The sequence below is a fragment of the Zingiber officinale genome, chromosome 5B (genome assembly GCF_018446385.1).
Source record: "Zingiber officinale cultivar Zhangliang chromosome 5B, Zo_v1.1, whole genome shotgun sequence".
Classification (NCBI taxonomy): Eukaryota; Viridiplantae; Streptophyta; class Magnoliopsida; order Zingiberales; family Zingiberaceae; genus Zingiber; species Zingiber officinale.
In genome coordinates this window covers 43975787-44003562 of record NC_055995.1, presented here as the reverse complement: position 1 = coordinate 44003562, position 27776 = coordinate 43975787, and the positions used below count along the sequence as shown (strand labels likewise).

Here is a 27776-nt window from a genome sequence, read left to right as displayed (position 1 = left end):
ACAGTACGCACGACAATTTCACGTTCGTCACATGGACGCATCGCGCGACAAAAGGTGGGTCAGAGGCATCGTAGGATGCCTCCGACAACGCTGGAGGCGTCCTGCGACGCACAATGTCTCCTATTTCGAAGAAAATTAAAACTGATTTAATTAATTCAAACAATTCTCAACTTAAGTGTAATATTTCGAAGAGACTTTTATAAACTTTAATTAAATCATCCTAATAAAATATATAAAAAAATATATTTTAAATTTTTAAAAATTAATAAATTTTGGACCAGATAATATTCCGATAGAGGTATGGAAGTGCTTAGGGAAACAAGGTATTGAATGGCTTACAAAATTATTTAACATGATATTGAAAACAAAAAAAATGTCTGATCAATGGAGGATAAGTACTCTAGTTCCCTTATATAAGAATAAGGGAGACGTACAAAATTGTGCAAACTATAGGGGTATTAAACTAATGAGTCATACTATGAAACTTTGGGAAAAAGTAATAGAAAAAAGATTAAGGAAGGAAATCACATTGATTTATGCCTAGAAGGTCGACAATAGAAGCTATACATCTTCTTAGACAATTAATTGAAAAATATCAGGAGCAAAAACAAGATCTACACATGGTATTCATTGACTTAGAAAAAGCGTATGATAGAGTCCCAAGAGAAATTATATGGCGAATTTTAGAAAAGAGAGGTGTTAGCGTAACATATATTGAACTAATTAAGGATATGTACGAGGATGTAACGACTTGAGTAAAGACTCAAACATTTCAATAAAGATAGGGTTACATCAAGGATCAGCTCTAAGTCCCTATCTTTTTACACTAATCATGATGCATGTTGTCACAGTACCGTGGTGCATGTTGTTTGCAGATGATATTATTTTGGTAGATGAGACACGTGAAAAAGTAAATGCTAAGCTAAAATCTGGGAGGGAAACACTAGAAGGGAAAGGTTTTAAGCTTAGTAGATTAAAGACAGAATATATAGAATTTAAGTTTAGTAATATTAGAAATAATGAAACAATTGTTAAGATAGGAGAGGACGAATTGCCTGGAACCGAGCGATTTAAATATTTAGGATCACTTTTACAAAATGATAGAGGGATTGAGAGAGATGTCTTACATAGAATACAAGCAGGATGGGTGAAATGGAGGGGAGCGTTATTGATGTATTTAAACTTAAAGGTAAGTTCTATAAAACCGTAGTTAGACCTGCTATGTTATATGGAGTTGAATGTTGGGTTATGACTCGAGCACACGAGCAGAGATGAGGATGTTAAGGTGGATGTGTGGGCATACGAAGATGGACAAAATAAGAAATGAGAGCATTAGAGAGAAAGTCGGAGTTGCATCTATTGAGGAAAAACTTCGAGAGACACGTTTAAGATAGTACGGACATGTACTTAGACGACCAATAAATGCTCCAGTTAGGCGATGTGAAACTATGATAAACATGCATATCAAACGAGGAAGACCAAAAAAGACTTGGTTAGCAACAATAAAACAAGATAAAATTTATTTAAATATAGATGATGATATAATAGGAGATAGAGCTCAATGGCGTAAAAGGATTCATATAGCCGACCCCACCTAGTGGGAAAAGGCTTGGTTGTTGTTGTTGTAAAAAATTAATAAATTTTATTAATTGATATTCTGAAATTTTTTTATAGTTTTAAATTTTATTTACAAATTCTAAAAAAATGAATAAAGCATATTTATATTCTAATATTTTTTTATTTTTTTACTATTTTAATGTTTAATTGATATTCTAATATTTTTTTACTATTTTAAATATATATTATTTAAATTAATAATTAATTAAATGAACAAATAGTTAATTTATATAATTATTATATATAAAATAGCATATTTGTATTAATTTATATAATTATGATTATTTAAACTGAGGGTTGAAGAACTATAAAGTTGACAAGAATGTGACAAGAACCAATGCTTCCATCTAATTCACAACTCTTCTTTTGGTATTAGTAAGGAAACATATTATGATATAGTAATTTTAATTCGAGTTATTAATAGATCAATTTTATTTAAAAAAAGTTATATTTAATTATTTTTTCTAACAATATTAAGTTGTTCACTAATGGAGAACTTATATAAAATCAATATACAACTTATTTTTAAATTATGCACAATAAATATATTTATCTAATAATTACTATATATAAATAAATAAATAAAATACCGAAACTGTATTACACGAGATGATAGGATACTGAAACTGTATCGTTCCGATTTGAAACTGAAACCTCGGCACAGGTCAAGATTTTAAACCTTGGTTAAAATCCTAACCTCACTTGTTATAAACATGTTTTATCTTCAAGTTCCTTAGTTGGATGAAAGATTAATAGATATATTAGCTTCTTAAAATATAAAAAAAAGGGTTATCTCTATTCCATTGCATTGTGCCCTTCCTCTTGAGTCAACCTTAGAAATTTAATTATTCTTTTTCTGATATCTTCTAATTTTTCTCTTAAATTAAATATCAGAATTATACTGATTCTTTCTCTGACTATATGCTTACAGTATAAACTCTTTTAAAAATTCTAACTTAATTAAGTTAACCTAAAGCTAGTGACTGTTAAAATGAAATCAAGAAACACAGTATACATTTTTTGGAATTTTAAAATCAAGATAAGTATTTTTTTCCCACAATTCCATCATTTAATAAATTGTGATTGTTAGCATACCATCTCAGGAGATTCAGAGTAAAGGTATTCTGCTAGCATATCATGCAACTGGGGAGATCCATTTTGGGGAGCCCTGAATTCAATTGACCACCTAGAAACAATGCTAAACTTCATTACTACCATAAATATAGAAGAAAAAAATTGGTTAGTAAGCTAGGATCTGCGTACATAAAGAAAGGTCAGGTGACAAGGGAAAACAAAGGGATAATGAGAATACCATGAATCAAATAGAATGTAAAAAAATTATAAGATTTATAAGCAATTTCTTGAGCAAGGTAAAGCATATCTAAGATTTCTAAGCAATGCAAGCATCAAAAATTAATTCACCATGTATAAAAAATCTTATAGAACAGGGAGAGGATGATAATTGAACTCATAATTAACATAAAACATTAATGCTTTGTGAAGACTGCATGTATCTTACTATTAAACCTTGTATTATTCTTTTGAATCGGGCATCTAGATACTGGAAAGGAACATAAAGTTCAAGTTTATAATTTCTTGTGGACTAACATGCAAATGCGCGTTGCAAGGATGTATTTGTAATATTACGCATTCCTTAATAATTCTTATACATAAGTAGAAAGATACTACCTAGGGTTGCATGATAGAATAATTCCACCATACCCTGCATACCATAACATGGTATTAGAGCTGCTGATAGCTTCTTCATAACATCTTTAACGAGGGATCTACTCTAGCTGTTCATAGCGACAAGATTCCCAAGCACCATGCCACTCCCACTTCATCTTCTCTGAGAGAAAATCCCATGCACTGTGTCTTCCACCTCTGAGGCATGCGTTCATGGACAAGGCAATCATTGCTGTCAGACAAAATATGTCTGCCTTCAGCAGCTCATCTCTTCAACTCTTCATTGTTGCTGCTAGCTACTTTGGATTCTGGCTCTGCCTTCAGCAGCTTATTGCATCTCTTCAACTATGCTCATTGTTGTTGCTAGATAATTTGGATTCTAGCCATTGGCGGTCCACTAGGGCCTCGTAATCTGTCCTCAACCAGCAGTCATTGTTTTCTTCAATTTCAGGTAGTTTGTAGTCCCAATTCAGGAAATCAGTCATTCCTTAACCAACAATCTCTTCAATTACAAGTTGTCTACACTACTGAATCAGGAAATTATCCGCCGATTCTCAACCACTGGTAATCTTTCTCCCAGTTGTTCACATTCCCGATCCTCAAAGCCGGTCGCTTGTCCATTAGTTGGGCTGATGTGGTTGCATTAGTTGCGTGATTTCATAAACTAAATTAACAAGGAAATAAATTTAGTGTTTGCACCACACAGCTTCAGTTCTATACTCCATAAGAATTGTGTGACTATTTATGTCCCTAAAAGTATCAAATAAATTTGTGGGAATACATGATTTTGTAATCTTGTATATCCATTTGTATTATCAATCAATAAAGAGAGATTAGGAGGCTAAGATCCCATGTATTAGATATGTTTGGAGGTATTTCCAATATAGTATCAAAGCAAACCTTGTCTCTCCTAACCTTAACCATCACTCCTGTTGCAGCCATTGAAGGACTGTTAGCCCTAGCCTCCTTCTCAAGTAGGGCAACAAAAACGGAATCAAGAATGTGACAAAAGTGCAGTCGAATACATTACAGCTGCAATCTCAAACCCTAATTGCACCATTAATTCTTCGTCACCTTCCATAGTTGCACCACCTCCAAATAGTTTGACGTTCCTTCAAATCTTAATCGCAATGGATCCTCCTAATTCTAGACACTGTATTCTTTGTCGGGGCTTGTGGAGATAGTAGAGAAATTTCTGCATGGTTACCGGATTCAAGCATTGTTGAATGTTTCCTGCTACTTGATTCTATTGCTCTTCCTCTTCAATTGGAATGATGCCTTCAGCAATAAGTTTACCCAACAAGGCTTGGATTACTTTTCCTATCCATCAAGTCATGAAATTGGTATTCATCTTTACTAATTAATTGAAAAGGTTTTGTCTATTAAGTCTTTGATTTCAAAGAACAAGGATGAGATAGAGGCAGTTGGAGGCTACCAAGTCTCTGCTCCAACATAGCTCAGTAGGTGGGCTTCATTGCCAAAGTGCAATTACATGAGGTCACGCGTGGAATGTGGTGACAAATTCTTCAATTACCTTGAATTTTTCTACTGTACCAGCCAAAACTTTCCGGTTAAGTATGTTGTGCTTGGTCATGGTATATGGATGGTGGCATTTTATCTACTTGGCAATACTACTGCAGATTACTTCTATTCTTGTCTGACAAATATGTCGAATCTGCTCTAACAATTTTTGCATTGCTCTTCTGTCACTTGGTAATGGTGTACCGTATGTCTTTGCTTACATTGCATTGTTTATGGGTTTTAGTGGATCTAGGAGTAGGCCTCAACAGTGTGCTTGGGGGATCTACCTGTCACTTGCATTGTTGTTGGCATAATTTTATTTTGTATTGTTATAAGAATGTTTAGATTGGTCGCAAATGCTTCATAAGGGATGTTAGCGTCTTTTTGTTCACTTTTGTTGCATTATCCATAATCTTGTCAGGAAGATAGGTATTTTGAAGCAATAATGTTCGTCATGATCTGTGTGTTGTATCATGTACATGCCTTGGTCATTGCAGCAAATGAGTAACTTGAAGTTGGACTCCTTGATGCCATAGCTTCCACCTGGAGGAAGTATATTTTCCTATGCAAGTTATGAGGACTTACCTATGGATAGCCATTTTCTTGACCATGATATCAGCAGTAATGCACTGCACTTGAATAATCTGCCCCAGTGGTTTTGGGCTTCCCATGTAGTCATTTATTCAAATCAAGAAAGTAACAAAGCTAGCTAAAGAGACTTTAATTTTGCTAGCAATGTCTCATAATGACTTCTCATCATCAGATTTCGAAATTTGTTTGCATTATGCATTTGGATCGTCAAATGGCAAGGAAATCATACTATCTTCAGACATTTCAAAGCTAGATGGATAGGAGATTTTATCATCACCTAAATCTAAGGCATTTATCCAGGAGCTTTTATTAATGTCTAACAATAATTCTTTTCTTGCGAAAGATGCACAAATATTAATCTTAACACACTTTGTTTGAAAAGATAAGCTCTTTAGTTTCTCATATTTCTTGTTGTTTGGCTTTCATTGACGATTTTACTTTTACTAGCCTTCATAGTTGGATTCCTTTTTTATTTTTGGCCTTCATAGCCAATTTTCCCCTTTTACACAACCTTCATTACCTTTTTTCTTTCTTTTACCAGTCTTAGCTGGATTTTTTCTATTGCTCAAACCAAGGTTTGAAATCTCAAGACATGCTGGTGTTCTTTGATTGGAACGATATTGTTTCTATCGTGCAAAGGTTCTAATGTATGGTGTTGATAGTCAATTGGAGGTAGGAGGAAAAGATGAAAAAGAAAAAGATAAGTTATATAGTTATATTCAATGTTTGCTTTCCATTTAGAATGCTATAATTTTGACATTATTTTGTATGGTGACAAACTACAAAACAAAAAAAAACAAAACTATCTCAATTTTACTATGCTAAGGGGTTACAAGTGTTGGCATGAAATGATACTCGTCAACATGATTGACACGACACAAAAGACATTGTCTCAGTGCCAAAAGGTATCAAATTTCAGTACTTCTATTATAACGATGCATTTTGACTATTTTGCCTAGCATAATACGAGACTTCAAACCATGGCTCAATCTACATTGTCAATCTTTCTTATCACTCAATAGATTTTTAGGAGCTATAGCACAGTTAGAAGAGGTCAAGAGGTTCATCTCTTATTGGTAAGCTTGACGAGCCTTTAGGTATTTTCAATGATTAAACATACTAAAGAATGGGATGGGCTCTACTATCTTGGAACGTTGGATTATTCCTCAACTCAAAAAGAGTGCCAGTGTAATTATTATGTCGACAAATGTTTCTTTTAATGAACAAGCATCTTACTTCAACACACCTTATCTTCGGGGGAAATTTCCACACCTTCATAATCCAATACAACATAATCAAGCAAAGATACATTGGAATGATAAGTGTTAAGTAACTCAGTGTTTTAAAAGTATTATATCCAAGCTAGGAATGATAAATAATTTTTCACCAAGAGGGAGTATGGGAAGACGTGCAATCATGTATATCCATAAAATTAGGCTAAAAATATTCCTTAAATCATGGGATCATAATTTTATAAATTATTGAAAAAGTTTATTTTAACTCCACCCATGACGAACCAGTTACGGCCGGTTCAAGCCCAAATAAAGGAGGAGGGTTGCATTAGGTTGTCAGCCAGCGTTAAAACTATAACAAATGTTCAATGAATAGATCCATTAAACTATTGTGTTAATATTAGATTGTTCCTAGAAGGAACGAGTTTCAGGTTCTAACTGTAACGTCTCGACAAGAACCGTTACATCTCTCAAACTCAAGTGTAGTGCTACATATGCAAGAGTTCGTATTACAGGGTCTGACTATAACATATCAGCCAGAACCACTACATCTCCATGAGAACTTGGGTGTAGTGTTAAATAGGCAAGAGTTCTCACACCATAAGTTGGATAAGAATAAATATGATAGGAAAACTAAATAGTCTAAGATTTGGGACATAGAATATAGGAACTCTCACCGGTAAATTAATAGAGATAGTAGATACAATGATTAAGAGAATGTAGAAGTACAAGTATTAGGTGAAACATACAGACTCTAATACGATATGAGATAAGATGGTATCAAAGTTAAAAAATAGTAGCTAAGAGTGTACTCGGTGAGTCAAAGGGACATGCACCACTAAGTAAGAAATCTTGGTGGTGGAATGAGAAAATACAAGTGAAAATGAAGGAAAAACAAATAGCTTATAAAAAATTATATATTTATAAGAATGAGGAAAACTTAAAAAAAATATACAATAACCAAGAAAGAGACTAAGAAAGTAGTGAATGAAGCAAAGCATGAAACTTTTGAATAATTATATCAAAAATTGAATACAAAAGAAATGAAAAGAGACATTTATAGAATAACTAAAGTGAGAGAAAGGAAGACAAGAGATCTTATCTAAATAAAATATATTAAAGATGAATGTAATAGGCTACTAGTAAATGATGGAGAAATAAATGAGCGGTGGAAGAGGTATTTTCATCAATTTTTTAATGAAAGTTTAGATGACCAACCTAACTTAAGTAATTTAAGTAGGTCAAATAAGTAGAAATTTAAATTTTTATCGTAGAATTCAAATTTCAAAAGTACAACAAGTTTTAAATAGGATGCATAATAATATTCCGATAGAGGTATGAAAGTATCTAGGGAAACAAGGTATTGAATGGCTTTCAAATTATTTAACATGATATTAAAAATAAAAAAAGATAAGTACTCTAGTTTTTTTATATAAGAACAAGGGAGACATACAAAATTGTACAAACTATAGGGGTATTAAACTAGAATCATACCATGAAAGTTTGGGAAAAAGTAATAGAAAAAAGATTAAGGTAGGAGAACACGGTGACCGAAAATCAATTTGGGTTCATGCCTGAAAGGTCGACAATAAAAATTATACATCTTAGGCAACTAACTGAAAAATATTGGAAGCAAAAACAAAATCTACACATGGTATTCATTGACTTAGAAAAAACTTATGATAGAGTCCAAGAGAAATTATATAGAGAATTCTAGAAAAGAGAAGTGTTAGCATAAAATATATATTAAAATAATTAAGGATATATACGAGGATGTAACGACCAAAATAAAGACTTCGGGCGAAGTAACTGAAGCATTTTCAATAAATATAGGGTTACATTAAGGATCAACTCTAAGTCTCTATCTTTTTACACTAATTATGGAAGAACTCCGCACGTTCAAGTTATAGTACCGTGGTGCTTGTTTGCAAATGATATTATTTTGGTAGATGAAACGCGTGAAGGAGTAAATGCTAAACTAGAATCTTGCAAGAAATACTAGAAGGGAAATGTTTTAAACTTAGTAGAATAAAGACAGAATATATAGAATTTAAATTTAGCAATATTAGACGTAATGAGACAATTGTTATGATAGGAGATAACGAGTTGCCTAGAACCGAGAGATTTTAATATTTAGAATCATTTTTACAAAACGATGAAGGGATTGAGAGAGATGTCTTATATCGAATACAAACAGGATGGTTGAAATAGAGGAGAGCGTTGGGTGTTTTATGTTACCGTAAAATACCTTTAAAATGTAAAGAAAAGTTTTACAAAATCGCAGTTAGATCTGTTATGTTATATAGAACTGAATGTTGGGCTATGACTCGAGCACATAAGCAGAGGATGAGGGTTGCAGAGATGATAATATTATGGTGGATGTATGGTCATATGAAGATAGACAGAATAAGAAATGAGAGCGTTAAAGAGAAAGTCGGAGTTGCATCTATTGAGGAAAAACTTCGAAAAACACGTTTAAAATGGTATGGGCATGTACTTAGACGAGCATTAAATGCTCCAGTTAAGTGATATGAAATTAAGACAAACACGCATATCAAACGAGGAAGAAAAAGATAAAAAAAAGGTTTGGTTAATAATAATAAAACAAGATAAAATTTATTTAAGTATAGATGATGATATAGTAGGAGATAGAGCTCAATAGCGTAAAAGGATCCATATAATCGACCCCACTTAGTGGGATAAGGCTGGGCTGTTGTATTGAAAAAGTTTATTTGACGAAGAGGAAGTTGTGTTATCGATCTATGAAGATTGAAGAGGGGGTCAAGATCTCATGTGTTAGATAAGTTTGGAGTGTATATAATTTTCAACAAAATTATTATAATTATAGAGCATTAGCTTCTCGCTCAAAAGGGCTCTTGAGTTTTTTTGCGCATTTGTAGGCTTCAGCCATCTTAAATTAGAGATGTTTTACTCATTAGGTGGATTACAAATTGTTCATCCTTTGTTGTATGAGATGTTGTTCGAGTGGATTGTAAGTCGTTCACCCGTATAGTATATAATTGTCAACAAAATTATTATAATTATAGAGCATTAGCTTCTCGCTCAAAAGGGCTCTTGAGTTTTTTTGCACATTTCTAGGCTTCAGCCATCTTAAATTAGAGATGTTTTACTCATTAGGTGGATTACAAATTGTTCATCCTTTGTTGTATGAGATGTTGTTCCAGTGGATTTAAGTCGTTCACCCTGTATAGTATATAATTTTCAACAAAATTATTATAATTATAGAGCATTAGCTTCTCGATCAAAAGGACTCTTGAGTTTTTTTATGCATTTGTAGGCTTTAGCCATCTTAAATTAGAGATGTTTTACTCATTAGGTGGATTACAAATTGTTCATCCTTTGTTGTATGAGATGCTTTTCAAGTGGATTGTAAGTCGTTCACCCTATATATATAGTATATACATACATATGATGTATGTCATAGTAAATAGATTATAAGTCATTTACTCTTATATATAATGCGTCTTTACTTGGTGAATTACAAATCCTTCACCCTTTGTTTTTATTCTAGATATAATGCATTCTTATAATAGGTGGATTGTAGATCGTTTACTTTTAAATACGATGCATCTTTTAATTGATGGATTACAGCTCATTCGCCTTATTTATATATTATATTGATGCTTGTGTAAAAATAAAATTAAAAAATGTGTAGCAATGTGTAGCATTGTAAAAAAGAAAACAAAGAGGAGAAATGATGAGACCAGTTAAAAAGGAAATAAAAGAAGAATAATGAGAAAGGGATGATAATGTAATGATGTTAAAGAACATGAAAACAAAAATTTATAGAGATTTATCGTTGCCTTCTATGATTTGATATCATGCACATATTCTCTTACCCCACTTTGCACTTGTATACTCACTCCCTCTTTGATCTCCAGAATTCTCAAACTCAGACGAACTTCAAGCTTTAGATAGTATTACCGGATGATGATTTTGCTCAGAGAGTTCATTCATCTTACTTTTTCCTTATTGCATGTATTGTTATTTTATACACTTTAATTTTTGTGTATTTTTCAGTTGTCAGCATGAATCCATGAGTCTAGTTATGTCAGTCAGCATGGGTTTAGTTATGCCACAATGTGTCAACATATGTTTATATTATTTAATAAATTATTATTTATCATTGTTACAATCTTGTACACCCTTAGTAGTGTCATTCTATTGTATGATGCAGTGATGCATATTGTCATGTGCATAGAGGCTATAACTTATATAGGGACGGATGCCTTTAGGTCATGATAATATCAAACCATATAATTTATAAGAGGATAAAGCATATATAAATTGATTATTATCCAAGAAAAAATGGAGATCATTTTATTTTGTCTAACTCTAATGATCAATTATTAGATTTACTGTTCAAATAGCTAAAAGGGCTTAAAGTCATATATATATATATATATATACAGAAATATTAGCCTGCGGTGTTTATGCTGCGGCATCGGTACGGTTTAGTCCACGTATATTCCTGATCGGTCTGTGGACCGATCAGGGAACCTCCTGATCGGTCTACAGACCGATCAGGGAAACTCCTGATCGGTCAGGGAACCTCCTGACCGATCAGGAAAACTCCTGATCGGTCTGTAGACCAGAAAATGATTTGATCGGTCTACAGACCGATCAGGAAGGCAATCCGCAGCGATCCGCACGGTTTTATCCGCAGCATAGTATTTCTCTCTCTCTCTCTCTCTATATATATATATATATATATATATATAACACTGAGTTTATAAAATATATTCAAATAGCTTGAAGGGGAGTGTAATATGTAATATTCATCATTCCTTAATCACCTCAGATTATATGATGAAACAATTTGCCATACCAGAGCATCCTTAAATGGATCAATCAAGATCTGACAAGGAAAATTTTCAATGAAAAAGAAAGACCATACTGAATCATTGAAATCAATTCATTGGTTCATTGTAGTTGTGCTGATTGTATCTATATTTGCTGGACTAGGAGTGATGGAAGGTGCATTGTGTTGGCAGGAGCATGTTGGGAAACAAGTTGGTTGGTTGAGGAAGAATTTTTCTCTCTTTCTGAATCACAAATATAAGAATGTTCATGGCCTTTAGTATTAGCTAATTTTCTGTGGATAGAGAGTGGTCATGATTTACATATTGCTTTCTATATCAAATTGTTTAATCTTAGATGATGAGGAAGTTGATTCAATTGAATCAGATTCTTTGATCGAAGAGTTCTGCTCATGGAGTTTCAGTGAAAGAGTTGATAGTGATTGATGATTGTGCTGGATAAACTAATTCCACCGAGAGAGGATTGGAGGTGTCAGTGGGACTCAGGTCATCTTGCGGTTGCAGCTGTGTATGGTGTTGTAGAAGAGGAAAATAATATAGACTAATTTATAGATTTAGACATGGGAAGTCCAGTGGTGGTGTTTTTCTGTTGATTGGATTAAAAAATAGATTGTATATAACGGATGGGATGATGATGAATCTGGATTGGCATATGATGGTTTGATAAATCAATATGTCAAAATGGTGAAGGGATGCCAGTGCCCTGTTGGTCTCGTGATTTAGTATTATCTATTTGAAGAGTTGATGATTTGATGTTGGATCACTATCTCCTCCATTTAAGTTATGGTTTGCATGATCTTTTGTTGTTTTGCTTGATATGATCAACTCCTGGGATTTAATGATCTACTTGATGCACAATGATGCTTTACTTGCATCTGTTGTACCATGGTTAGATCTATGGTAGATCGTTAAAGGTGGATGTTGAGCTTCTTAGAAGAATGTTGCTCTTGTAGGTCTGACTACTGTAAGGTTGTTTATGATGAGTTGTTACAAGAGCGGTTATCGAGGTGGCTTGTGTATTGGTAGGGAGTAATTTAGCTATATGTTGGATCTAGAGGCACCCCAAATATGAAAGTGATTTTAATGACTAGAAGTAGCCTTACTGCACATGGTTTGAAATCTCAAACCATGCCGGTGTTTCAATTTTTTTACTAAAACGATACTGGTTATCATGCCAACCTTTTGATCATTTGATGTATGGTGCCAGTGGTGAATTGGAGGAGGAAAAAGATGATGAAGTAAAAGACGATACACAAGAATATAGTAAGTTCAATGTTTGCTTCCATTTGGAATACTATGGTTTTCACATTATCTTGCCGGGAGACAAACTAAAAAAAAATAACAATATTCTAACAATTTTAGCATGCTAAAGGAACATGATTGGCACAACGACACGAGGTATTATCTCAGTGCTGAATAATATCGAGTTTTGATAATTTATCGGAATAATACATTTTGATTGTTTTATCCAGCATGATACTATGAGGTTGCATGTTGGTTTCTCATGGAAGTGGATTGCCCACGCATTGGCAAGAAAGTGGTAAAGCGGGCTTGCAATGGATGAATACTTGCAGTTTGGCTTGCAATGGATGACCAGTTGCAGTTTGACTAAGGTGCTAATGAAGGTGGAAAGACTCTAGGATAAGGGCTATTGGAGGCTTGTTACTTGGTTTAGCCACCATGAAAGGTCCCGTTTGAAGGGATTTGCTAGTGGTGTCCAGCAATAATCAGTCTCCAAATTGGTTTTCCTTATTGCAATTTACAGAAGCCAAGGATGATGTGACTTGAGGGATGATGTGAATGAGCAGCACCATTTATCCTAGAGGATCCTACCCTTTTGAGGTGGATGTTATTAAGGAGGTAACTTAATGGTTGTAGATGGAGGATGCAGTAGAAGGCAACATTTTTGGGAAATTGAATGGAGGTTATGCTTTGAGATCACTTGTGTGGGAATGCCCTAGTATCTTTCAAAAATTAATGTGAACATTTATTAAATATCAAGTTGTAAGACTATGAATTACTTTCAATACGATCCCTAAGCCATATAAATTACAATAAAACTCAATCTGATTAACACTCAGGAGTAAAGTAAAACAAAATAATAGATTAATCATACATCAAATATTTGATTTATTTGGTTTGTTATTTAAGCCAATCCATCCAAGGTGAAGGGAGTAAAAGGGAGCCTAAAGAAAACATCAATCATTGTAATAATAAAAAAAATTATTAATTAATTTGAATATTATTAATAATATAATAGAGCTCAATGGAGGAATAAGATTCATATATAGACTCAATCTCAAATAGTTGAGATAATGACAAGATGATCATCCCTTTTGCAACACCTAGTCAATGGATGGATACTTGATTTAGACCACTTCTATGGGTGGTATGCTCCAATGTAACCATAAAACATAGCTTGAATAAGTAGCTCAAACCTCCACCAGGTGTTAAGCGTTCAAAATGAATTCACTACACCCAGATTGAAATTAGCCAACCATATGTACTATGTAATAGAGTGTGGAAGGTCTAACCCGCAAGGGGTAGCAAATGGTTTTCAACAACTATTCAGTCAAATTCAGTTGAGATATGAGAAGCTATTATATGTTTTCCCCAAGCTGTAAAATTTCTATTCTCCTTAAACATACAAGCAAAGTTCCCTTGCCTTTTAATGAGGTTGAATAATATAGCATGCCAGCATGGTAAATGCTTCAAGTCACAATACTATAGAAAAAATAATTTTCTTGATATTCATTAACAAGAAAGATCCAAAAGTTTGACTTACTTTATTGCAGCTCTTAAAAATGATGAGCAGCCTTCTACACGTACTCTAGCAGCTGCCAAAGCTTCTGAAAGTTTATGCATTTCATCATCATCATCGCCTTCCAAGTCTTGAGGAATAGGAATCCTTGGGAAAGCCTTGTAGATTGTCCTAACATAATCTAAGTTGGATGAAGTCAACACCATGATGAGCTAAAATCTTGGAAAGATAAAGAACATCAACATGAAAACAAAGAACAAGTGAATTTTATGTTCAATTAACAATCTGTGTATTGTGTTAAAAATTAAAATTGTTATATTGTATACCACATATTGCATATTCCTTGTCAAAATAGAGTAGAGGGTAGCTATATTGTACCACAAACACCACATAACAAATATATCGACCATGGTGAACTTATTATATATATATAGCTTAATGAAGATGAGCTCCCAAATGCTTAGTGAAATTATCAAGTTTTTTATCAATAGAGATCTGAGTAAAAATTTACTCAACCAAGCTGCATCTTGGATTAAGTGGCAATCTATCTCTATACGTTTGGCGAACAAATGAAAGACAACTCACTAGCTATGTAATTGTTGTTTTATCATCACAATTCATAATCATACATTCTGGAACTTTGTTGTTACAATTCTTCCATTAGAATCTACATCCACATTCGTAAACAAGAGCCTTCTATAATAAATGTCTAACATTAACCTTCTAATTATAACCCCTATTAACATGATGCCCCTTATCCACAACCTTCATCTCGTATCCAGCAAATATCATTGACCAAGAATCTAAAAGATCAGCGAGGCACCATATCATCCTCTAAGCATCCAATGGTAACTTTAAAGTGGGAACTAAGCCCGACTCTACACTCATAGCTTGGCAGACAACAAATCAAGTTGTCCCCCATTAGATTACCAAGGTCTATACATCTCCCAAACCAGGTTTGAAAACCACTACCTCAAATTTCCAAGCAATATTATAACAAACAATCAAAAAGTCATCCCAACATCAGCTACAACAGCAGTAGGAATCCCATTCAACACGGAATATGAAGCAGCTGTGGCTGCTGCCTTTATCATAAATTTGGAAACTTCAGAAGCAATCTTAATAGCCAAAAGCAGTGAGAAGAAAGCAAAGGGCTTATGTGAAAGGTTCAAAATGTCAAGCCCTGCCGGAGTTTCGGTCTTTGATTAGAACGATACTATTTTGGTATCGTACTAATGTTTTGATGTTTAGTGCCAATGGAGAATTAAAGGGGATGGAGGAAGGACCAAGGAGATGAAAAATCAAAAAAGATCACAACTATATATCTAACTTGAAACTTTATATCCCATTTGGAATGATACAATTTTATCATTATATTGTATGAACAAGAGAAGCCCGCCAATGTCATTCCCAAACCCGGATGAAAAATGGTGAGGATTGCGCGTAAGATTGTCAGCCAACATTGACTTTCAGCAAATGTTCAATGAATAGATCCATCAAACTATTGTATTAATGCTAGGTTGTTTCCTAGAAAAAACATGTTGCAGGGTTCGACTGTAACATCTCGGCAAGGACCACTACATCTCCATGAGAACTTGAGTGTAGTATTAAATATGCAAAAATGGAAAACTAATTGCCTAGGATTTGAAACATGAAACATAGAAACGTAAACGGGTAAAGCAATGAGGTAATGGATACGATGATTAGGAGAAGAATTAATATTTTATATGTACAAGAGACAAAATGGATAGGAGAGAAGGCAAAGATGATAGAGAATTGAGTTTTTAGCTATGGTACACGAGAAGGAATAAAATAAGAAATGGAATAGGTATTGTTGTAGATAGTTCACTAAAGGATGAACTAGTAAAGATAGTTAGAAAGAGGGATAGGATTATAGTTCTAGTGGCAAAAGAAATTATTAATGTAATTAGCATATAGACACCTCTAGTAGGATTAAATGAAAACACCAAATTTAGATTTTGGAATGACCTAGATGGGGTATTGCAAAACATTCTATCAACCGATATGATTTTAATAGGCAGAGATCTAAACGGGCATGTAAGAGCAAAAAATAAGGAATGTGATAGGCTACATGGGTTATGGATTTCGAATAAGAAATGAATAAGGAAAAACTATATCTGGATTTTGTGATAGCATATGACCTTATAGTAGCTAATACGTTTTTCAAGAAAAGAGAAAAATACCTGATCACGTTCAAAAGTGAGAATAATAAATTGCAAATTGATTTTTTTTATAGTTAGAAAGAAGGATAAAAAAGATTTCTAAAGATTATAACGTCATCTCGTGGGAAAACTTAACTACCCAACATAGATTAGTAGTTTTGGATATATGCCTTAAGTATAGCATGAAGGAAAATGTGCACGACTAGAAGTTAAAGGATGGGAAATAAAATATATTTAAGGAGAGGATGGAAGGAGTACAAGTATTAGAAGAAATACATGGCGACTCGAATACGGCATGGAATAAGATGACATTAATGTTGAAAATATTAGCTAAAAGTATACTTAGTGTGTCAAAGGGACGTGCACCATCAAGTAAAAAAATCTTGGTGATGGAATAAGAAAGTACAATAGAAAGTGAAGAAAAATGAAGAACCCATAAAATATTATACACTTGTAAGAATGAGAAACACTTTAAAAAGTATATAGTAGCAAAGAAAGTATAGAATAAAGCCAAAAATGAAATTTTTAAATGCTTTTATCAAAAATTAGATATAAAAGGAGAAAAATGCATTTACAGAATAGCTAAAATGAGAGAGAGAGGAAGACAAGATCTTATCTAAATAAGATGCATTAAAGATGATATAATAGGGTATTATTAAATGATGAGGAAATAAAAGAGCGATGAAAGTGGCAATTTTATCAACTTTTTAATGAGTATTTACATGATCAACTTAGCTTAGGTAATTTAATTAGATCAAATAAGTATAAAAATTTAAATTTTTATAGTAAAATTCAAACTTCAGAAGTAGAATAAGCTTTAAATGGGATAAACAATAGAAAAGTAGTCGGACCAAATAATATTTCGATAGAGGTATGGAAGTGCCTAAGAAAATAAGGTATTGAATGGCTTACAAAGTTATTTAACCTAATATTAAAAATGAAAAAAAAATATATAAAAAAGGGACAATCTGTTGCACAAAACCCTTACCAATGCGGGGTCTCAGGAATGGTCAATTGTACGAAGTCGCAAGCGGTTGTTTTAGAGACTTAAACCCTTTAGGTCACAAGGCGGCAACTTTACCGTTGCTCCAAGGCTCCCCTTCTAAAATTGTGCAAACTATAGAGATATTAAATTAATAAGTCATACTATCAAACTTGACTGTGGAGACTGTAGGGCATGTCGATCTCTATGTCGTACTAGTTGGTGGGCGGAACAAAATGTTTCACACATGCTGCCCGTGTAGCATGGTACGGTATGAGATTTTAAACCATGGTGAGAACATACAAAGATGGGAAGGACAAGAAAGAAATTAGAACATAAAACTAAGATTGCCTCATTGAGAGAAAACTTCGAGAGACGCGTTTAAAATGGCATGAACATATACGTAGATGACCAATAGATACTCCAGTTAAGTGATGTAAGACTATACAAATGCGCACATTAATCGAGAAAAATAGAGACTAAAGAAGGCTTGGTTAACAACTATAAAATAAAATAAAATTCATTTAAATATAGATGAGAATATAATAAAGGATCAAGCCTGATAGCGTAGGAGATGGAAATAATCGACCCAACTTAGTGGGATAAAGATTTGATTGTTATTATATTGTGCCTTGCTAGTACAATTTCAACACAATTTTCCTTTTTTAAATATTAGCATATATTAATTAAAAAAAAATTATTAATATTTGATTGTTATAAATGCTCACTATTGATTTTATATTTTAGCTATTTACTGTTGAGTTCATATTTCAATAATTTCTCATGAAATGTCGATGTCTATTAAATTTTATAAATTTATATTTTTATTATTATCGCACATAACAACATAGTCATAATAAAAAAATATTTAAAATTTTAATTTAAAATTAATTTTAAATTTAATTAATTTAGATGAATTTGAATTAATTAAAAATATACTAAATTGACTACATCTATTGATTTAAAAAAAAAATCAATTCAAATATTTTTATTTTTTTAACTTATTTCTATTTTTATTTGATATAAAAAAATATAATTTTATATATCATAATTATGTTAATTAATTATCATGTTACTTAGTAATTTATATAATATATATTTATATAGTTACAATTTACATTTATGTATATGATATATTTTAGATAATATATATATATTAAATATTACAATTTATACATAATCTATATAACATATAATAAATATTAATTTCTTCACTATTCCCCTCCTTGCTGCTATCAATCATGATTTAGTCGAGCGATCACGATTTGGGAGCAATTACCAGTGATCACTTCCTCTAAGGTCGGCAATTATCTCTCCTTTCCACCAACTACATTTCAACCTAAGTTGTCATCATTGTTGTGAACCCAAGAGTCGTCGTCCGTCCTCGGCATTGCCATTTTCTCTCATTGATTGACATTTATAAGTTTTCAAAATTTTAAAACCTTAATCATTCATTCTATATGATTTCCCATCATAAACTATCGCGCTCTATGTCGACAAGCATGAGAGAATGGTTGGCATAGAATTCTCACATAACTGTTGAGACATTCATGTCTAATAGGATATCAACCATGGAAAAATGGTAAAAATCATTTCAGGAGACATGGATCAGCATCGAAATCCTTAGATAGCTCTTCTTTGATAGGATATTAGGGTTTAGTCAAGGAAGACTAAGAAATTGATCTGTCCTCTTTGCTCATTATTATTCGAGAGCAACTTCCTTATTGTTGCAATCTATGTTAGATTATGCAGAATCATAGTCAACCATTAGACTTTCCTTATTTTATAGATCTCATATTTGGAGTGTAGGGTTGTTCTTAGGGGTAATGTAATGGAGAATTGGGAATTCTTCAATGAGATGGTTGTCTATTTCTTCTATACATTCTTTGTGTATGATTAATAATTGGAGAATATTTTAATTAAATGATTATATGAGATTGTCTTGGAATAATTTAATTAATAGCTGTATGATGCTATCTTGTCTCAAAAAAGGGCATTAAATTGATGATTTAAAGGTTGGAAAGGGGAAACCAAGTTTAAAGAGGGGATAAAGTCTAAGTGTGTGTGTGTGTGTTGGGATACACATTTACCTATGGAATGGACTTTTACACATAGGCTCCATTGCCTATTGGAAAATAATTTAATTGTGGAAAATAGTTTTTTTGAAAAATATTTTTAAAAAAAAATAACCTATTTTTATTTTTAAAAAAAATAAACTATTTTTTATTGTTGAAAATATTTTTTTCTTTCTCAAGCTAAGGTCAACCAATCAGCCTACCTAGCTGAACCAAACCAACCAACATGCCCAGACCAACTCAATTAAATTGTATGGGTATCAAAGGATTTGACAAATATGATTGTAAATTGTTGCATTTATTCGAAAATATTAGTAATTGAATTAGGAGAAGCAATCATATTATAAAGTGCAGTGAAAGAAAAGGACAAACCAAGAGTTTCGTTGTTATAAGGGTAACTTCCTTTGATTAGTGTTTCTACATACAAAACTGCCAGCTCAGCTCCACATGTAACCTGCATTATTTTATCAGGATATTGGTAGGAGGAAAAATGACGATCAATTATGTGACATAAACAAGTTCTTGCAAAAAAAACTTTGAACTGATGGAGACAAAATGCACAATGCAGATTGTAAATGCAAGGTAAATAACCATCTCATCTGAAAAGAAACATTTTTAGTAATTAGTATTACGTTAATAACTCAGCCACAAATTTTATTTTTGAACCTCAATTGAGACCCTCATTTTAAACTTTCAATTTAACCCAAACATTTTATTGAGCCTTCTCAATTTCTTCCAAATCAGCCACAAAGTGAAGCTTTTCACTAGTATAATAGCTAAACAAAAGGTATTCCATATTATAGTAACTAAACTGAGAATAAATGTAGATTTCAAAGTGGAAACCAAGCATCCACAAGGCAAATAAGAAATGGCATCTGGCAACGGACGTTTCTTATGCTATTTAACCAAAATACAGAAAGTAAATGCCAAAATGAACAGACTTAGCATTTGAACATTGTATAACTTATCAAAAAACTTAGTAGTTTTCCACTGTCGATCTTATATATACCTTCAACACCGGGCATATGAGGCAATCTACTTCATTGAAAGAAAGACAAGCTTTTACAAGAAGGAAAATAGATTTTTTTTCAATATTCCATTCTAAATGACGACACCAAAAATTAAATTGTTTAAGGTAGAAGATATCACAAGATTCAGGATTAGTAGAAATTAAGTACCATTGATCACATTAAAGAGATTTTGAAGGACCAAAATATTGTAAAAATTAAGAGGCTAGTGAACCTCCTTAGCAACATTATCAATTACCAAATGAACACAATCTGCAAAAGAGATATGTATGTGGCAAAAGGTGAAACCGTCACCTTAGTGGCCTTCAGGGTGGCCCCACATTTCCTCGAATGGGGTAAATCACGAGGGATTTCGCCCAACAACAATAGTGTATGTAGGGAGGAATGAGGCAACCAGCGGAGCATTCCGCACTTACTGGGAATCGACCCCGGGCTTATACATGGCAACACTTGCATGAACCATTTACACCAGCCCATGGGGGCTATAAAAGGAATATGTAATTGTATTGATAATAGTCCAATGAGCTTAAGAATACAATACAAGGCAATCTGAGTGGATGACCTGTTTTAAATATATTTTCAGCATTCGGAGAAAGAAATTAAAGGCAAAAAGGTCACTACATCAGAATGCTTATTTGTTTCCTTGTACATAAATTGCATCAATTGTCTTCTACCCACATGAGAAATAAAAATGGAAATTACTAGTCTAGACAAAATTATGTGATGCTGGTTTGAATTAGTACTATGCTTACAACTTTAGAGTTTATATTCTTTCTTTTCTCAAAAAAGAACATATATTAACTTTTTGCAGATACTAGATAATGCCTAGACATTATATTCAACACAATAACATGTTTCTCACAAGATTAGGTAATCAACCAGATAAGCATGAAGTAACTCATCTTATCTATCAAATTATTAAAGCATTCAATTGGTAGTAAGTTAAAGTTTTTTCTCTTTTCCTAGAGAAATAAAACATGGCAAATCAAGAAAATAACCTGCCCATGCTTCAACTGTACTAAAGCACCTGACTGAAGAATATCCAAGGCTTGAGAATATTTCTCAGCGGCTGTGTATCTGTTTTAAATCAGCAATGTTAGTTATAAAAAAAGTGTTCAACAAAGCAGTGGTGAAAAGAAAAACAATCATGTCAAAAGGCGTATTAAAAATATAGCAAAATCAAAAACTAGAATGGTGCCTCCATGATGCTCACACTAAGCTATACATGTGGGCGTAAAAGACAATTCTGACAAGGATAATATTTGTGTAGTTTGCTTGGGATTAGAGAAGCAACACTTCAAGCTACTCTATTGAGGTTTAAAGGCTGTGTTTGGTTTTGCATTTGCATTTGAAAAGTGCATTTAAAAATTTTCCCCTTTGCACCAAAACAAGTTTTATCAAATTACTAGCCACTTAAATAATGAAGAATATTAATTTATTAACTAAAAATAATATCATGTTATATATTATTGCAATTCTAGTACAATTAATGGATAATTCATTTAATTATTTACAGAATTTTTTAGAAGTTCAAAATATGTAACTAACATGGATTATATTAAGGAATAGTAATTTTAACATATCTAATTGATTAATAATGCATTTCAATAATTTAATTAATTTTAATAAATACAAAAATGATATCGTTATAATCCATAGTCATGTTGTTAAATATTAATTTTAATTATGAACTTAAATTTGATATTGCTTTATTATGCACTTCATTTGAATTAACCTTAACGATCTTATTTAATTACTTAAAAAAATATTTAGAGTTTAGATTACTGTATACTATTTTGAAATGACTATTAACTTTTATTTATTTGATATAAATGATAATTAATTTATAAAAAAAACTCAAACACTATTTCAAAATATTTTCTAATTTTTACTAATATTCTTATGTTTTATAATTTAATTGTTAGTTAATATTGATGATGTTATATATATTTTATAGTATAATGTGGAAATATACTTTACTTTATATTATAATTTATAGTAATAATAATATTTAAGAACAATATTTTTTTTTTAATTTTATAATAACTTTTGGAATATTCAAAAATCTCTTCTTAAGGTACGTATCTTTGCAGCTGCCCATGCATTAGAAAAGCAGCTTCCTAAATACACTCATATAGGAAAAGCACTTTAGACATATTTATCACACTATTTGCTCTCCAAAGTGTTATGGCGCTTGAGAAAGCATTTTGAGAGACAGCCATATTTCTAAATGGTGGTTTTGACAATCAAACTGCCTACATCAGGCTCATTAATTGCATGCGCACAAGCACCCCCAATAATAACTATTTTGCTTTTTAGGCTAGTTTCAGCAGTTTGTCTATATAATGTCACCCTTACCCTATAGTCCACTCAACATTCTCTCTCTTAGTTTCTCTCCAATCAACTCTTGCTAGATTTTTGTTGCTTGCCCTTCTTAATTCTCCAATGCCTTAAGCCTACACACCTACATTAGCTCCTTCTTCAATGTTGGTGTTGCTTGTCCTTCTTAATTTTTTGTTGGCTCTTTCTTTTTCCTGATGCCACCAACACAACGTGTCAACGCTATCAGCACAATATCGATTCAGTTCCATTCCATCTAGAAACCAAAACTGTGACTTAGAATGAAATTTAAATGTTAGAGAGTACTAGAATAACTATTGTGATTCACTGATTTAAATTTTAATATTTTAGTACGACACAAATAATGAAATTAATTGTTATATTATATTATTATATGTTTTCTTCCAATGTGCTAATTGTATCAATAAGATAGATGGATTTTATGATTATTTAAAATATGTTAGATTGAATATCGTTACTCAATGGTAAAGTTATTGTCATGTGTCATGGATTTGAGTTGTGAAAACCTCTTGTAAAATGCAAGATAAGGTTGTGTACAATTGACCTAATATGGTTCGACCCTTCCCGAGACCCCGCATTGGTAGGCCCTTTGAATATCAATTGTTATGTACTTATGTGTTTTGTTAAATTTCGTTTTTTTTTTGTAAGTTGCAAAGTAAAATATGATGTGTTCTATTATTATGTGTTTACTTATCAATTGACAACATGTTTGACTGTGATTGTATATATATATATATAAACTCCACCTATGGCAAATAAACTCCACCATGGTTGATCCCAAATCTAGAAAAAAGAGGGTCATTAGGTTGTCAACCAGTGTAAAACATGAGCAAATTTTATATATGAATCCATCATAGATCCACATAGCAAACCATACTTAGTGGGATAAAAACTTGGTTGTTGTATTTGTGTGTGTGTATAGATTAGTCATTTTTAATGTTTATAAGTGTGTTTTATTTTAATATTATTTTAAACTCTACCTCCAATGTCCCAGTCTATTGCACATTGTGTTGATTATCTATCATCTAAAATCACCTTTTAAAAACTTGTTGTTGCTTTTGTGTCTTATAAAATGTAAAATGATGGTGATGGCTAAAATAGATAGTGATTGCTATATAGACTAGGAGCATTAATTGCAGTGTTATATAAGGCGATAAGCGATGGCGGGGCGGTCAATGACCGCCTACTACCTCGACCGCCTAGGCAGTTGAATTTTTTTTAACTATTTTTTATAGATAATATTATAAATAATTATTATTCTTTATAATATTATTTTTAATAAAATATTTTAATTAAAAATTAAATTTTCAATCTAAATATTTAAAAATATAAAAATATAATTTTTTAAAATATATACATATATTAAATTAATCGGATAATTTTATTAAGCTTTAATTAAGTTTATTTAAATTATCTTAATCATATCTAGGAGTTAATAAAATTATTAACCTAAAATTATTTAATTAAATCCTAACTTACAACTTACCCACGTACCCTGTTTGGCGACGAGTCTAATGCATTGTCGAGACCGCACGACGAGTTCGGACGTGTCATCGGGACTACGCAAAGCGTCCGAATGTGTCGTCGGGCTCAGGCAACATGTTCGAGCCTATCGTCGGGCTCAGGCGACATGTACGAGCCTGTCGCCGAGTTCAGGCTGCATGTCTAAGTTCGCACGACGCGTCTGAGCCAATTGCAGAGCTCTAGCAACGGGTCCAAGCCCATCGTCGGGCTCGGGTAACACGTTCGAGCCCGTTGTCGGGCTCGGGCGACGCGTCTGAGCCGGTCACCGAGCTCGGGCGACATGTACGAGCTCGTGCGGCGCTTCCTAGCGGCCCAGGCGACGCGTCGCAGCGGTGAAACAGCGGCGCCGACTGTGGCAGCGGTTCTAGGCGCAGTGGTGACGGAAGAAGGTGAGTTATCGCCTAAAGCATTGCCTCAGGCAAAGGCGGTGCGATTGATGTCCGCCTCCCACTTAGGCGGTGCTTAGGCGGCCGCCTCAACCACCATTTAGAACACTAATTAACTGATATAGATTGTAGATCTAATATGCGTCTAATGTACACTAAGAATGAAAATGATTATTTCTAGGAACACCAATACCCAACAAAGCACTATTGGGATAATATAATCAATGTACCCAACAAGGCTTTTCAAATTGACTCGTTTTGGAGTAACTACTACTAAACCATCCATAACTTGTTGAATATGGGAAAACATTGTGAAACTAGTTTGCAAGCTCTAGATAGAAAATATACTGATCATGCTAGATGTTGCACCTTGTAGTATGACAAGTTCTAAAAGTCCGTTTCTAATACTCGAGTTCCTTTTTCGCTTTGAAGGCATTGCCAAAGTGTTATTTAAAAAAAAAAAAACTATTTCACAAAAGTAGCATAAATGAATAAGTATATCAATGAAATCTCTCAAAATGAAAATGAAATGGCTTTGAACTTTACAAGCATTGTAATCACAAGAGCTACTTCACCAATGACTTTAAAGGATAGACTAAACGTCTGATAAAAATAAGATGTATCCACACCTAGCGCTCATGGACTTATACATCTGCTGAGCTTCATAGAAATTACCATCATTTACCATTTGCTCCAGCTTCTCTATGGTCTGCAAGTACATGCAAACATGATATCAAATAGAGATCTCTCTCCTATCGCTGGGGAAAAAAAAGCATGACAGATCTTATAGAAAACAAATAAAAGATGTGTTCAAAAGATAAGCTCACTTGTGTAGGACAAGGGCGCAAAGAATAGTAAAATATGCAAATAAATGAAAACATATAATAAAGTTGGTGATTCCATAGTCTCCAACTATTTTACCTTGGAATGTTACTGTCTCAACCTTACAAATCAACCGTCGACGTCATCAAGCAAGTATTAACTTTTCAATCCTAGAGTCCTGAGACGTCCAGTTTACCAACAATAACTTTTCGATCAAGTAACTTGAAAATATCTCCAGAGTTGCATAATGAAGGAGACTAAAATATATCCTACACGCTATGGTTTTTTCTCCTTTGATCTGTTTCTAGTTTGCAGAGTTTTCACAAACGGGTGATTGGCGGATGAAATTCATGCACTTGGGCGAAAATAGAAATAAACAATCTGATTATTCTTTCGATATCAAGCGCATACGGGAAAAAAAAACATCAAAAATTTCTTAAGGCAGGAAAAAGAGGAAAATTATCCGTCAAACCTCCTGCGGCGGCGCCAGGTCCCCTCGTCTTGCCCTCACTCGCGACATGATTCTAAGCCTCTCTCGCCTGTTCGGACGGGAACGAAGGAAGTGGGAGCGCGGAGTTCAACAGGGAGAAAGGGATCGCCCTTGCCGCTGTTCAACTGGAGGTTCCCCCGATTCAGAAAGGGGGCTAGAAAAGGCACGGAATAGCGACAAAAGAGGTGGAAGTATTATACAAACCAAGCATTTATTAGTGAAATAACATATTTAATCGGGGGTGGGTGGTAGGATGGATTTTAGATTTTCTTTCCAGATAGATAGATTTATTTTGGAAATATTGAGTTGGCTGATGAAAATGAATTTTCAAATTGTTCCTGTCGATAAAGTAAAGTTGATAGTTTGGTCGAGTTTGTCGAGAGATATGATTTTAAGGGGATGTTTGGTTAAATGATGAGAATGATTATGGATATAGGTTTGATAGTAGGGTGGAATGAGAATAGGAATGGAAATGAAACTCATGTTATATGGGTTTGGTTGATTCCCATAAATTTAGTAATCATTCCCAAAATGTCATTCCCAAACCCACAATCCAAATACTATCTTTTACTATCATTCCATTCCCTCATTCCCAAACTCATCAACCAAACACTATCTTTTACAATCCAAGTGTGCATATTGTTTCGAATTATTTCATCTCCATATCTAAAAAGATCATTTGACTGAGGCTAAATAAATTTCAAATTTTATCTTCTTCTAGAATATATAGTGTCGTCCTAGAAAAATTGCTAAGATGACAACTTATATTTTGTTATGTAAAGTGAATTTGCAAAATTAGTATTTGTTCCTTTAAATTATTCAGCATTTTATTGAACCGCACATATAGGTTTATCAAATACCCATTTGACATACATATCTTCTAAAATGACAAAATCATGTATCTGATATCAATTTTACGCTCTGCCTCTGTCTGCCTTTTTCCACGCTGGCTGTTGTGTGCATCTGAACCATGCGATTTGTCTTCCCGAAGTACGTCCGAACCAACACCGACGGTCGATGATGGTGTATCTTCTTCTTCAAACCTAAACCTAAACACAGCATTGTTCATCTTCTTCTTCAAAGGCACAATGCAGCAATTCAACGTGTTTCCGACGTTGTAGCATTGTGTGACGATCGATTTCTCTTCTCGATGTGCGTCTAAACCAACATCGACGGGTGGTGCATCTTCTTCGTCAAACCTAAACTTAAACTTAAACACCACGGTGCAACCTGGTTAAGCAACTCAATGTGTTTCATTCGTTGTTGCACGGTGCAGGATGTAATATACAAAAAAAAATGTAAATGAGGATGTAAGTACTTGGAAGTTGACAATATTGAATTATTATAAGGAAAATAAATATATTGGTTAGATAATTTATCTGGAAATAAGTTCGTGTGAATTTTAGAAAATTTATGGAATTTTTATAGATTTTAAATGAGACGTTTTTGATTTTATAGGGATCAACGGGTAGGATTTAAAGCCTGTTTTAAAATACCCTATTTAAAGGAGGAGTTGATTGAGAAACCAATCTAGGGTTTAATTTAAAGTTTCCTAAGTTATAAACTTGTAATTGTCATGCCCTAATTCCCAATTCTCCTCTCATCCCCGCCGATCTCCTCTCCCTAGCCCTCTCTCGTGATTCTTCTCACCCAATCACCGGTCGCTCGCGAGTCCA

The 27776-nt window shown here is 33.2% G+C and overlaps 1 protein-coding gene across 1 annotated transcript in view; it reads right to left on the bottom strand.

Moving 5' to 3' along the window:
- The window catches only part of LOC121984384 (protein GET4-like), a 44907-nt gene extending 18615 nt beyond the window's left edge, over positions 1-26292 (bottom strand). The window contains exons 1-6 of the mRNA XM_042537298.1: positions 26083-26292; positions 25418-25497; positions 21516-21594; positions 19862-19943; positions 14274-14430; positions 2713-2803 (exon numbers count right to left, since the gene is read on the bottom strand). Of these exons, the coding sequence (XP_042393232.1) occupies positions 2713-2803; positions 14274-14430; positions 19862-19943; positions 21516-21594; positions 25418-25497; positions 26083-26130 (537 nt within the window). The 5' untranslated portion in view covers positions 26131-26292. The remainder of the gene's footprint in view (positions 1-2712; positions 2804-14273; positions 14431-19861; positions 19944-21515; positions 21595-25417; positions 25498-26082) is intronic.
- Between the last annotated feature and the right edge of the window lie 1484 nt (positions 26293-27776).